The sequence below is a fragment of the Zingiber officinale genome, chromosome 8A, assembly GCF_018446385.1.
Source record: "Zingiber officinale cultivar Zhangliang chromosome 8A, Zo_v1.1, whole genome shotgun sequence".
NCBI lineage: Eukaryota > Viridiplantae > Streptophyta > Magnoliopsida > Zingiberales > Zingiberaceae > Zingiber > Zingiber officinale.
The window spans coordinates 50,010,098-50,023,085 of record NC_056000.1 but is presented as its reverse complement, the minus strand read 5'-3'; the positions used below and the strand labels follow the sequence as shown (position 1 = coordinate 50,023,085).

Sequence of the window (12,988 nt, the reverse complement as noted above, 5' to 3'; positions counted from 1 at the left end):
GATAGAGACGACCGCCCGGAACTCGTTGAGAGTCGGTTGCCCCAAGATAACGTTGTACGCAGAAGGAGCATCAACCACGATGAAGCTAGTGGTCCTTGTCCTTCTGAGTGGCTCCTCTCCCAATGAGATAGCCAGCCTGACCTGGCCGACCGACAACACTTCGTTCCCAGTGAACCCGTAGAGGGGGGTTGTCATTGGCAGTAGTTCAGCTCGGTCGATTTGTAGTTGGTCGAAGGACTTCTTAAATATTATGTTGACCGAGCTGCCTGTGTCAATGAAAATACGGTGAATAGTATAGTTAGCTATTACCGCTCGAATGATCAGGGCGTCATCGTATGGGACTTCGACCCCCTCGAGGTCCCTAGGCCCGAAGCTGATCTCGGATCCGCTCGCCCTTTATTGGCTGCAGCCGACCGCATGTATCCTCAGCTGCCTTGCGTGTGCCTTTCTGGCTCTGTTGGAGTCTCATCCGGTCGGGCCTCCGGCAATGATGTTGATCTCGCCTCGAGATGCATTGCTTCTATTCTCCTCCTCCTGAGCGTGTTAGAGTGTATACTAAAAGCCTAGCTTTTGGTATAAACATTTATCTAGAAATAAGAATCACATTGGTCAAATGTCTACATTTATGATAAATGTAGTTGTTCAATTAATTTATATTGTAGATAACATGGTGTGTGGTGTCACACACAGAGGATCATGTTACCAGTACCTTATAAATTATAAATAGTAACTCACGACCATAATGGAAATGAACAAACCATTGGAAGGTCGTAGTGTAATTAGGTATTAGTTTATCTTAACTATATAATTACACTAGTACACTTAGAATGTATTGAGTAGGACCATTAGAGGTCGTTTCTTTTATACTGACTTTATAAAGAAACAAAGACCTCAGTTATTATGGAAGTGTGTGCTCTTAATCCTAATATAATAACAAGCACATATATTTGATATTTATTTCTTTAATTTATCAATGGGTGAGATTTAGTTCGATGAATCAATAAGCCCGATAAGTTGGGAAATGATATCACTTATAGTGTGTATTGTTGATTATAGAAGGAAACTGTGTCCTAGTGATCTAGGTTGAGAATGTCCTCAAGAGGAGCTCATAAGGATTGTCATGTTAAACCCTGCAGGTGGACTTAGTCCGACATGATAATAAGGTTGAGTGGTACTACTCTTGGACTAAGATATTAATTAAATGAGTTGTCGATAACTCTTGAAATAAGGGACATTTGACATCTTATAGGAGACTAACACACTCATAATAAGAAGGAGCCCAAAATGTAATTTGGGATTGGTGCGATAGTTCAATAATAGTTCTTTAGTGGAATGAATTATTATTGATGAAATTAAGTTGTGTGTTCGGGGCGAACACGGGAAGCTTAATTTCATCGGGAGACCAAAACTAATTCCTCCTCTCGGTCCCTATCGTAGCCTCTTGTATATAGAGATTTATACCCACCATATACCCACCTTCTTACCCAACCAATAGGGGCCGGCCAAGCTAAATAGGATGAGTTGAGTTGGCATGGCCGGCCATAGCTTGGAGCCAAGCTTGGTGTGGCCGCCACATCATATTAAAAATGAATTTTTATTAAAATTATTTATTATGTGGATATCAAGGTTTTAAAAGAGAGTTTGAAATTTAAATCTTTCCTTTTATAGCTTTCTACAAAAGATTAAGAAAAGATTTAAAATCTTTCCTTATTTGTAGATTGAAAGGAGATTTTATTTTTAAGAAAAACTTTCCTTTTTAACCATGATAATAATTTAAAAGAGAAGTTTAAAAATTAAATATTCTCTTTTATTAGTTTCTACAAAAGATTAAGAAAAGATTTGATATCTTTCCTTATTTGTAGATTGAAAAGAGATTTTAATTTTTAGAGATAACTTTCCTTTTTGGAAATTATCCACATGTTTAAAAGAAAGATTTTAATTTATAAAATTTCTTTTTATTAACCAATCATGAAGGGATAAAAATTATTGGAGAAATTTTTATAAATTTCTAGAAACAAATTAGGAAGTTTTAATTCTTGTGTGAATTAAATTTTCCTTGTTTTGGGGAATTAGAAGTGGCCGGCCATTATTATTAAAAGAAGAAAATTGTTTTTTAATTAAAATAATTTTTCTTTTTTATGACAAAAGAATTAAGGAATTTTTTATTAAAATTTCCTTATTTGTCAAGACCAAGGATTATAAAAGAGGGGGTAGAGGTGTCTTCACGTGTAATCAACTCTATTATTCTTCTCCTCTCTTTTCCTCCTTGGTGGCCGACCCTAACTTCTTCCTCTTCTCTTCTTCTTATGGCCGGCGGCAACCTCTCTTGGAGCTCTTGATGGTGGCCGGTTCTAGCTAGGAGAAGGAGAGAAAGGTGGTTTTGTTTCTTGCATCCCTTGGAGCTTGGTGGTGGTGGCCGGACCTCTACTTCTCTTGGAGAATTGTGGTGGCCGAAACTTACAAGGAAGAAGAAGGTGCTTGGTGGTTCTCATCTCGGAAGATCGTTGCCCACACAACGTCCGAGGTTAGAAGAGGAATACGGTAGAAGATCAAGAGGTCTTTTTAGAAGGTATAACTAGTAATTTTTCCTTTCCACATCATGCTAGTTATTTATGGAAATAATACCAAATACAAGAGGCTTACGATTCTAGTATTTCGAATATGTTTTTCGAAGTTGTGTTCTTTTATTTTTCTTTTCCTTGTGATTTGATTGTTCTTTTTGGTTGACCTAAAGTTATTTTAGGAAATTAAATATTAGCTTTCCATAAAAGGTTTTGTCTAGTCGGTGGTGGTTGTTCCCATATCCAAGAAGGCCATGTGCCTCGCCACGTCAGTACTGGGAACCAATTATGAAAATTAATATTTAATGGAATTAATAACTTAGGTGATTTGGATCAAACGTGTTAAGTTCCGCAGGAGATCCAAGTCTAAACCTTAAAGAACAAATAGATTAAGTTTTGGATCAAACGTGTTAAGTTCCGCAGGCGATCCAAAATTTAATTTAAAAGAACACATGGTAGCTAGGAAAAGGTTCAGACCTTTGTACAAAATTTTTGTACAGTGGAACCTCTAGGTTTTCCGAGTAGCAACCAACAGAGCGGATGGTTGAGGTCGTTCATGCGACGCCCGATGGTGGCCTCCGGGCTACTGACGATGCTGCCGCTCGAGGGATCTCCTTTCTATTCTTTGAATGGGGCTCCGTTGTCGATGTCGCCGGTCTGGTGAAGGTGATCGGCGACGGTAGCTCTTTGGCGCAGGATGAGTGATGGGAGGGAGGCTCCGACAGTCGCGGGTGTTGTGAGTAGCCGACTGATGGAGTGAACAAAACATCGGGGTTCATACCTTCCCCCTGGGCTTGGGCCGATCAGCCGTGACTTGCTGGACGGCGTGCAACCGAGTGTGCTGATGAGGATGGGCGGCTTCGGCTCTCGGTCCTCTGGGGGGCTGGTGACTGAAAGGCTGCTTCCGCTCGGCGGAAGCTGGTTGGTCATTCAGGGCTTATTTTCTTCTTGCCGCCTGGGCTTCCTCCACATTGATGTACTCGTTGGCCTTATGCAACATATGGTCGTAGTCCCGGGGTGACTTCCGGATGAACGAGCGGAAGAAATCACCGTCCACAAGCCCTTGCGTGAACGTGTTCATCATTGTTTCCGAGGTGACCGTTGGAATGTCCATGGCCACCTGGTTGAAGCATTGGATGTAAGCTCGAAGCGACTCCCTCGAGCCTTGCTTGATGGCGAATAGATTGACGCTGGTCTTCTGGTGGCGCCTGCTGCTCGCAAAATGATGGAGGAACGCCGTTCGAAATTCTTTGAAACTCGTGATATATCCGTCCGGCAGCCTCTAGAACCATCGATGCGCCGATCCCGAAAGGGTGGTGAGGAACACTCGGCATTTCACACTATCTGTGTATTGATGCAGAGTGGCAATGCTGTCGAACTTACCCAAACGGTCATCTGGGTCGGTTGTCCCGTTGTACTCCCCAATCGCAGGGGGCACATAATGCCTCGGCAGTGGATCACGCAGGATGGCATCTGAGAACTGTCGGTTGATCCGCTCGGGTGACGCGTCCGTTCGGGGCGCTTTTCCTTTTCTGACATCCCGGACGGGTGCTTTGTCTGATGAAGATCCTTTATCCTGATTAGCTTGCGCGACCTCCGAGGGCATCTGGAACAGAGCCCGATGAAAAGGTATCGGGGCGGGCGGCGCCCCCATCTGGGTGTCGGTCGGTCCCTTATTTTGCCCCCAGATTGAGAGTTGCTCCGGCCGCTCTTCGGGTGCCGCTCGGCCCCCCGATGCTGATGTCGCCTGTTGAGCTGCCCGCTCAGCCTGAGCTTTCTGCTGCTGCTCCACGATTTTTGCTGCTCGCGCTTGGATGAGTGCTTCGAGCTCCTCAGGAGAGAGCGTTACCAGGAGTTGACGTCCAGCTTCTTCCATCTTCTAGGCTCGGATTCAGGTGCGTTCCCACAGACAACACCAATTTGATCCTGTCGGAGCGCTGAGTCGACGAACGCTGGGGACGTGGCACGCTCCGCTGTCTCCTACTGGTGGTGTAGATCTCCGGCGAACCTGCAAAGAAGTCGAGCCGGGAGGGGTTTCCCGGCGACGACCCTCCGACGCTCAAGTCAGGCAACGAGAAATGAGAGAGGCAGCGTAACTGTGGCTACAGGGAGGATTGCGTATACCTTCGTCGACGTCTGGGGGCCCTTATATAGGCACGCTTCTTGATGCGTGCACGCTTCCCCAAACATACCTTAACGAGCCCATGTCAGAAAAGCACCTCTGACGCCATTCCGCAATCGTCCGAGCATATTCCGGATGTGACGGTGGAAGCTTTCACCGTACGATCCTGCGTACGGCTCGACCGCCAACCCTGCTCCTTGCCGGTGGCAGATGTCTCGAGGATGATGTTATCCCCTGTCTCCTTTGTCCTCTTGTGTTCCCTGTCTGTTCCAGAGCCGAGTGGTTCGGCCGCTCGATAGGCATATCACTTTTGCCGCCGGTTGTAGGTATCGGTCCGACCGGGAGGACTCCCGATCGTATGTTCGGATGAGATTGCTCCTGCCTGTCTTTGTTGCCTTGTGCCCCGGCCAAACGGATATCCCCGCTCGGCCCTGAAACCTTTTTACCTTGAGCATCGGAAACCCGACCCCTAGTCAGGTTGCCTTTCATTCGGCTCGGGGGATTCACGACCGGTTGGCCTGCTTCGTCCGGTCGGTCGGGTCTCAGGGTTGAATCTCTTGACCTTTGACCTCCACATGTCGTTGACCTTCCGCCAACGAGGGTCCCCCGTCCTTACCACCGGATCATATATCATTAATAATATTTATAAATCAATCAATGAGAACACAATATCATCTAATATTTCCTTTTGAATTACAAAGCACTTAATTTTAAAAATAAATTTTCAATAAATGACAACAAAATTTAGCTAGTCATAGTGCGTTTCTTTGATAGTAATAATTTCTTTTTTATTTTTTTATAAAATTGCACAATTTTTATGAAATATTTATTTTTATAGAATAGTTAGTCTAGATAATTCTTCTTTATTTATTTTATGATTCTTATAATATAATACTTTCATTTGCTTCAATTAAATGAACTAAGTCGGTCAAATTCATGAGTGCAATTGGTTTGATTATATTGGATAGATTATTTAATTTAATTGAAGTAAATTGTGTAAATACTTTTAAAATTTTGTATTAAAATATTTCTATTGTAAAAAATTATCTAAAAAATCAAACCAATAAATGTATTATTCTCTACAAATTATGTAAGCCAAATGGATAAATAATAGCATAAGTGCACAACTGAATGGTTGAGATGTAATGAAATAATGTAATTGAATAGTGAAAAACAAAAGTTCTTTAAAAAAAAATAAAAGAATAAAAAATAAGAGGGCTTTTGAATCAATAAGATGGTGCTTTCACTTTTGAATTTTATGTGAATTATTGATGAAGCTAACTTTTATCAACGAAAGTGACTATGTTGATTGCAATACAAAAATTCCTCTGACTTTTATTTTTGCTGCAATTACTTTCTTATCAACTCGATCATACTGATTTTCTGAACACTTTCATTGGATTTACCAAAAATAAGATAAAACCCTCGAGTGTTCTTGCTCAAAGGATACACCAATACATTCACTGTTCATAAATCAAGTAAATGTTCAAGAATCTATCATACAAAGGCATCAGTATGAGCTTCTCTTTGAATAAGTGAACTGACAATTGATTTGTATGTAAATTTATCAGGAGAGACTCCTCTGATAACCATATAATCATGCAGTTCGATCACTTTACTTGCACTGTAACTTTTATGGAATGAAGTAACTAGAATGGTATAGGTTATCGAATCTGGAATAATAAATCGATCGAGCATAATCCTCAATAGCTCCTCTGCGAGATCAAAGCATCCTGATTTGCATAAGAAGTTCATAAATATATTGCAAGTGACAACATTAACTGCTATGCCTAGTCTCTGCATGGAGTGGCATAAATCACAAGCTTCTTCAACCCTCTGAAGGCTGAGATATCCATGGATCATGGTGTTGTATGTGAATACGTCAAGAAGCACGCCGGCTCCCTTTAGTTCCTCGACGGCTAACAAAGCTAGATCCACATGCTCCACTTGACAGAAGCCGTAGATGATTGAATTGTAAGTGATAAGGTTAGGCATTTGCCCATCCTTCAACATTTGATCATACACCTCAAGAGCATCATCAATGTTTCTGTCCTTGAAGAATCGATCGATTAAAGTGCTATAAGTAACCACATCAGGAGCCAAGCCACTAGAAAACATTGTTCCTAGTAGCTGTTTCACTTCATAGATCCTCCCTTGCTCATGGAGATGCTTAACGAGGCTATTGTATGGAATCACATCGTTAACTGATTTCTCTTCTCTGATCTGCTTGTAGTATCCTAAAGCTTCATGTGCAAGTCCATTCCTGAAATAACCATCAACAGCAATTGCACATGTGAAACAATCAGGAGAAGCATGCGCCTTTCGCATATCTGACAGCAAGAAACCAGCCTCCTCGATATGACCTTGCTTGAATAGCCAATTCAGGAGGGAGTTATATAAAACAGTGTTGGGCACTATGTCGTCATCCACCATCTCGATGAATAACCTTAAAGCCTCTTCCAGCTTCCCTTCCCTAGCATATCCATCGATCAGAGTAGCATATGTTCGCATGTTCGAAAGTAAGCCTTTCTTCGCTATGTCTCTCTTCACCAAGTGTTCACCAAGCTCTGACTTTCCAGCCTTACATAACGCGTTGATGAGGCAATTGAAAGTCACAATGTTTGGCTCAACGGCATTCTTAGACACAAACTTCATCTTCTTGAAAAGGTTGTAAGCAAGATCAAACTCGCCATTTCTGCAGCACCCGTCAATGAGCATGTTGAAGGTGACGACATTCAGAGAAATCCCTCCATTGATCATCCGACATAGAACTCCAAAAGCTTCGCTGATCTTGCATTCTCTACATAATGCATAGATGAGCAAATTGAATGTGTTTACATTTTCAACATATCCCAAAGCGATCATCTCCTTGTACATCTTCCAGAATGTAACACCGGCATCTCGGTTCGAAATAAGATGGTTCAGCAAGTTATTGCAAGCGTGAATAGACACCCAAACGCCTCTAGCTCGAAGAGTCCGGATCACCAAGTAAGCATCTTTGCCTGCGCCAATCTGAGTACAACACCTAACGATGGCATCATAAGCATCACGACTGCCGCCGTATCTCTTCCGGCTTCGAGCAAGAGCATCGAGGAGCTCTAAGACAGGGATGCCCCTTTCTTGCATCAATTGCCTCATGATGCACAAAGCTTCGTCGAACATCTTTGCCGACACCAGAACATGAATCAGGAAGGACAGGGTGTCCAAATCGGGAGGAGTGACGTCCTTACTCTTCTTCTGCTCCGACGACAGCCAATCGAAGAACTCCAGAGCGAGTCGAGGCGAAGACCGGCAGCGAAAGAGCACCTGACGAACTAACAGCGGGTCGGCGAGGCAGGAAGAGAACTGTTGCAGGAAATTCCACTTGCGGTGCCTCAAATTGAGGAATATCGATTGCAATACGGCTTGCGAATCGTGGCGCGGAGGCGGCGGCAACGCAGTGGAGCAGCGAATAGGGACCGAGCGGCCGAAATCTCTTATCTGGATGAATAAAGGCGTCATTTTTCGAAGGAGTCGATGCGCAGAAGCGCGCATGGGAAGAGTTGGGAGGACCGCCAAATCGGCGGCGGCTGCTGCGGAAGCGGACGGTGGCGAGGAAGAGGAACGGCGAAGGTAAGAGCGAGGGTTTAAGAGAGACGCAGTAGAACTTCGCGTGAGGCTCACTGTTTTCTAAAAATACCAAGGCCTTCACTTCACAATATTAATAATTAAAAATATAATAATAAATGAAATATTTATTTATTTATTCCTGGAAAAAAAAAGTAATTTGACAATCCTTTCAAACATTTCAACTCAAAAATAAATTTTAAGAAAACAAGCAGCCGAGAGCAGCTTCGTTTCCGCGACTCGAACTTATGCCTGTGAGACCACACGACGATAAAGTTTGCCTTCTTCAGAAGGTAGGACTAACCCAAATGGCTAGCAAGATGAACCAATTAGCAAACTACACCAGCTTCAATGGCTGCTGCGCACCACTTCGCATCATTGAACAAAATTCCTCGTAGTTGATCCTCCCATCCTGTGGCCAGACAGAGAGAGACAGATCAATATTACGTGCGCGTCTATGATGAACAAAACAACTGATCATCAACTGTGTTGTGCACTTTACATTATCTTTATCGACTTCCGATATGGTCTCTTTGATAGTCTCCAAGTCGCCCATTCCATGCTCTATCATGGCTGTCTCAAGTTCATCTCTCGTAATAAACCTGTCGATCGACGAGGGGATCAGTAGAAAAGAAATTAAAATGCCAATTATCAGTAGAGTTCCACACACACAATCTCACCCACTGTCGTCCTTATCGAAATATCGAAAAGCTTTATACAAGTGCTCCTCCCTTTCTAGTCTATGCCGATGCATTGTGGCCGTTATGAACTCGATATAGTCGATCGTCCCATTTCCATCCACATCAGCCTGAAAAATTAAAGAGACAATTATTCATTAATTTTGTCATCGATCAGTATAGTCTGATCGTACTTAAAAATAATGCAACTCAGGAATAATTCAGATTTTTGTTACTGCATCCATCAGTTGCTTGATTTCAGTCTCTGAGAGCTTCGACCCGAGGCGAGCCAATCCCGTCTTCAGTTCCTCGTACGTGATCGTCCCACTGTTGTCTGTGTCCATGTTGGCGAACATCTGCTTCAGCCCTTTGATTTCTTCTTCTGAAAGGCTCTCAGCTATAACCTTCAGAGCCATCTTCTTAAGCCTGTTCATGGCACGGAACTGCTTCATCCTTGACAGCACTGCGCTGTCTATGGGTTTGTCTGATGCCTCTCCGCCTTCCTTGAGCCACGGGTGCTCTGAAAAGACATGCCGCAGCTCCATGCATGATTCCCAAACAAGAGATCATATATATAATTTAAGTTACATAACAAGGTTCATACGGAGAACTTGAGCAGAAGTGATTCTTTTCTTTGGATCCTGCGTCAGCATCTTCTTGATTAAGTCTTTGGCACTGTTCGATATAGATGGCCACGGTGGACTCTCGAAATCGATCTCTCCCTCGATGATAGCATCAAAGATTCCTCTTTCAGTATCTATGGAGAAATTAATTAAAGAGATGCATGAAACAAATAGATGCAAGCTTAATGAATTACCAGCCCAAAAAGGAGGTACGCCACAGAGAAGAATATACAAAATAACGCCTGCACTCCAAATATCTATCTCCTTCCCGTAACGTTGCCGTAAGACTTCAGGAGCAATGTAGTAGGCACTTCCAACTATATCTCTATACACTTTGCCTGAAGTGATCAATAGATTCTGTAATCTTTGACAGTGAAAAAGTCAACCTCTAGCTACCAATTGTGACAGTTTGAAATTGGCTTAATTACCTTCCTCGATGAAAACAGAGAGTCCGAAATCAGTGGCCTTGAGCATGGCTCCCTCGTCCATGGAAGCGAGCAGGAAGTTTTCGGGCTTAAGATCGCGATGCATCACCCCCATGAAATGGCAGATGTTCACCACGTTCACTATCGCCCTGCACATGGCCGCCGCCGCCCGCTCCGAGTAGTGCCCCTTGGCGATGATCCGGTCGAACAGCTCTCCTCCGGCGCACAGCTCCATGATCAAGTTCACCGAGCTCTTGTCCTCGTAAGCCCCCTTGAACTCGACTACGTTGGCCTGACCGGTGAGGTGCTGCATGATTTGGATCTCCCTCCGGACGTCCTCCCGCTCGCTTTCGTTGGCCAACTTCCTTTTGGAGATGGACTTGCATGCGTACTTCGCGCCGGTCACCTTGTCGGTGCAGAGATAGGTCACGCCGAACTGGCCACGGCCGAGCTCCTTGCCGAGGGCGTAAACGGACCTCACGTCCTCAAATGGCTTGCCGAGGACGGCACCGCCAAGAAGGGCCGAAGAACTTAACTTATCAGTGGCTTCTGTTCCCGCCGCCGGCCGTTTGCCTTTGCTCAGGCACACGCCCATCTGAGCAATGCTTGGTTAAAGTGCAATTTTAGGGAAATTAAACAACAGATTCAAGGAGCTAGTAGCTAGATGCGTGGCAGATTGATAACTTAAGACTTTGATTTAGCTGTAACAAAATTAAAATTGCCACAAGCCAAATTTAGTTAGAAGTAAAGAAAGATGAACCTCGCGAACAGCTGCCTGCCAAGAAGGGCTGAAGAACTAAGAATAATTGAAGAACGTTGGCAAAAGGTGGAAGGGTTGGAGAAGACTTCAAATTGGAAGACAGAAGAGCATGATCGTGCCAACAACGAATTCGTGCATAGTTGCCTTCAACTTCTCTTCTTCTTTTTTTTTTTAAAAAAAAAAGGAAAAAGAAAAACGATGGAAAAGAGTGGAATTCGTGCATAGTTGACTTCCTCACTTTTAACCGGCACAACTTTTTTCTTTATTAAAAATGAAAACAGAGAATGGATTGATGCTGCCCAGGATCGAACTGGGGACCTTTAGTGTGTAAGACTAACGTGATAACCACTACACCACAGCATCTGTTCGTATGTGGGGACTCTTTGTAAATATATATTTCTAATTATTTTGTATAGTTTATATCATTTTCTATTAAATAAATGTCTTTTTAATCACTAATGAATTAAACGTCATGTTTTTTACCTTTTATCCAAATTACTTTCATATATTCTCATTTCGTACTTTGTGTTTGCCGAAATTAAATATAGTTTCGTATTTATTTTATCCAAAATACTTATGGATACTTCCATATATATGTAAACTATCTCTAATTTAGCCCCAGATAAATAGACGGATGAATTTTTTTAATAACGAATGGTTCAATTTCCACACAATGCAAGTAAATGTCTTTGTCCATCAAATTACTGTTAGGTCATCCTCGTCGTCCATATATACTTCTCGATTTTATCAAATAGCAGATGAAAAATATTTATGAAGTTAAATCGGTCACTCTCCAGGTGGATGAAGGATAAAAATAATTAGACAGGTTAAAAGAAAATATTTCTAATTTATTTTTTTAATTAATACAAGTAGCCATGAAAATAATTTCCGTTATAAATTATCGATGAAAATACTGTTGCTAATTTATGACGAAATTATTTGGTCACTAATTTCATCGTTGATTTATGATGATAAATATTTTTATCGTTGATTTATGATCAATTTAAAAAAAAATTTCATAAAATTTTGTGACAACTTAGTTGCTAAAGAAAATTTCATTGTAAATTTCTTCGTAAAAGCATGATTATTTTTTAGTGATATAACCCTTAGAATACTTACAAATATAAATTATGGGATGTAAAATGATAATATTATATTGGAGATATTTTGGAAACACAATAAAAATATAGTTAAAATAATTTTAGAGTGTTTTAAAATAATAAAAATTTGTTGATAAAGAAAATTTTACTCAATTTTTTTATTCATTCAAGGGAAAATTTTCTTTCACAAAATTTAGCCAAGTAATCATTTAAAAAAACCAACCAGGTGAATGTAATACTTATTTCGATAAAACAAATATAAGAATGTAACATGACATAAATAAAATAAAGAATGAATATTATATATTGTTTAATTATGTTGTGCCAAGTCTAATCTAGACAAGTTAAATTGAGTGTTAATGTCGCATCATATGTGTTGGAAGCATGGCTTAGGGTCGAGTTGAATTACTAAACTAAATTTAAAAATCTAAAAAAAATCTTAGAATTTCTCTTTCTATATATATATATATATATATATAATTTTAAAATTTGTTTTTCCTAATGAATTAGGAAAAAAAAATAGTCTGACGACCATATTGCCGTCCAATTTTAAAACAATCAAGATATAATAAAAAATAAAGAAAACATTGCAATGTTAGTTTTATAGACTTTGCATCCCAAAGTAAATTTGAAAAAATAGGTCTCCTCAAACAATATTAATCTTCCCTTTTTTTCTCTTTTAAACTAGATAAATATTTATGAGTTTTTATTGATTATATTTAGTAGAATATAAAAAATGTAAATTATAAAAAAAAAATCTAAATAATTAATTTAAATTCTTTAAATTCAACTTGAAAAATATGAACACCGTATTTAATTTAATTTATCATATATATAACTTTATAATATTATTATCATGTAATCATATAATATTTTAAGATTACGAGAATAAAATATAATCTATAGTTCAATTTTAAATTCAGAGATTTTAATAATAACATAATTTAATACTTACGGTTGATGCGATGATAATGACGAGTCTCACCCCGCTGCCACGGTAGAGGTCAATGTAGGTCAGAGTCAAGCCGGTCAACGCGCAGATGGCATCGGTCGGTCGGATGAAGCATGCCCCGACCGGGGAGAAGGCTCCGACCCACTATCATCTTCGCTAAGA

At 40.9% G+C, this 12,988-nt stretch overlaps 2 protein-coding genes and 1 non-coding gene across 4 annotated transcripts; all 3 read right to left on the bottom strand.

The window, feature by feature from the left end:
* Window positions 1-6,113: 6,113 nt before the first annotated feature.
* LOC122009004 (pentatricopeptide repeat-containing protein At1g11710, mitochondrial-like) lies at window positions 6,114-8,335 on the bottom strand. Its single transcript, XM_042564962.1, has one exon. It carries the CDS (start codon window positions 8,215-8,217, stop codon window positions 6,181-6,183), a length of 2,037 nt encoding a protein of 678 aa, XP_042420896.1. The 5' UTR covers window positions 8,218-8,335; the 3' UTR covers window positions 6,114-6,180.
* A 201-nt stretch (window positions 8,336-8,536) lies between these two features.
* Window positions 8,537-10,796, bottom strand: LOC122009005 (calcium-dependent protein kinase 2-like). Of its 2 annotated transcripts, XM_042564964.1 has the most exons (7): window positions 10,018-10,796; window positions 9,784-9,927; window positions 9,571-9,723; window positions 9,203-9,486; window positions 8,970-9,097; window positions 8,792-8,891; window positions 8,537-8,701 (listed from the first exon to the last, which is right to left on the bottom strand). In XM_042564964.1, the coding sequence occupies exons 1-7, from the start codon at window positions 10,607-10,609 to the stop codon at window positions 8,627-8,629; spliced, it is 1,476 nt and encodes a 491-aa protein (XP_042420898.1). In that variant the 5' UTR covers window positions 10,610-10,796; the 3' UTR covers window positions 8,537-8,626. The 2 variants fall into 2 exon arrangements, with proteins under 2 accessions (XP_042420898.1, XP_042420897.1); XM_042564963.1 differs by having other exon boundaries at window positions 9,571-9,927.
* A 268-nt stretch (window positions 10,797-11,064) lies between these two features.
* TRNAV-UAC lies at window positions 11,065-11,137 on the bottom strand. Its single transcript has one exon. It is a non-coding gene; the product is annotated as a tRNA-Val (tRNA).
* Between the last annotated feature and the right edge of the window lie 1,851 nt (window positions 11,138-12,988).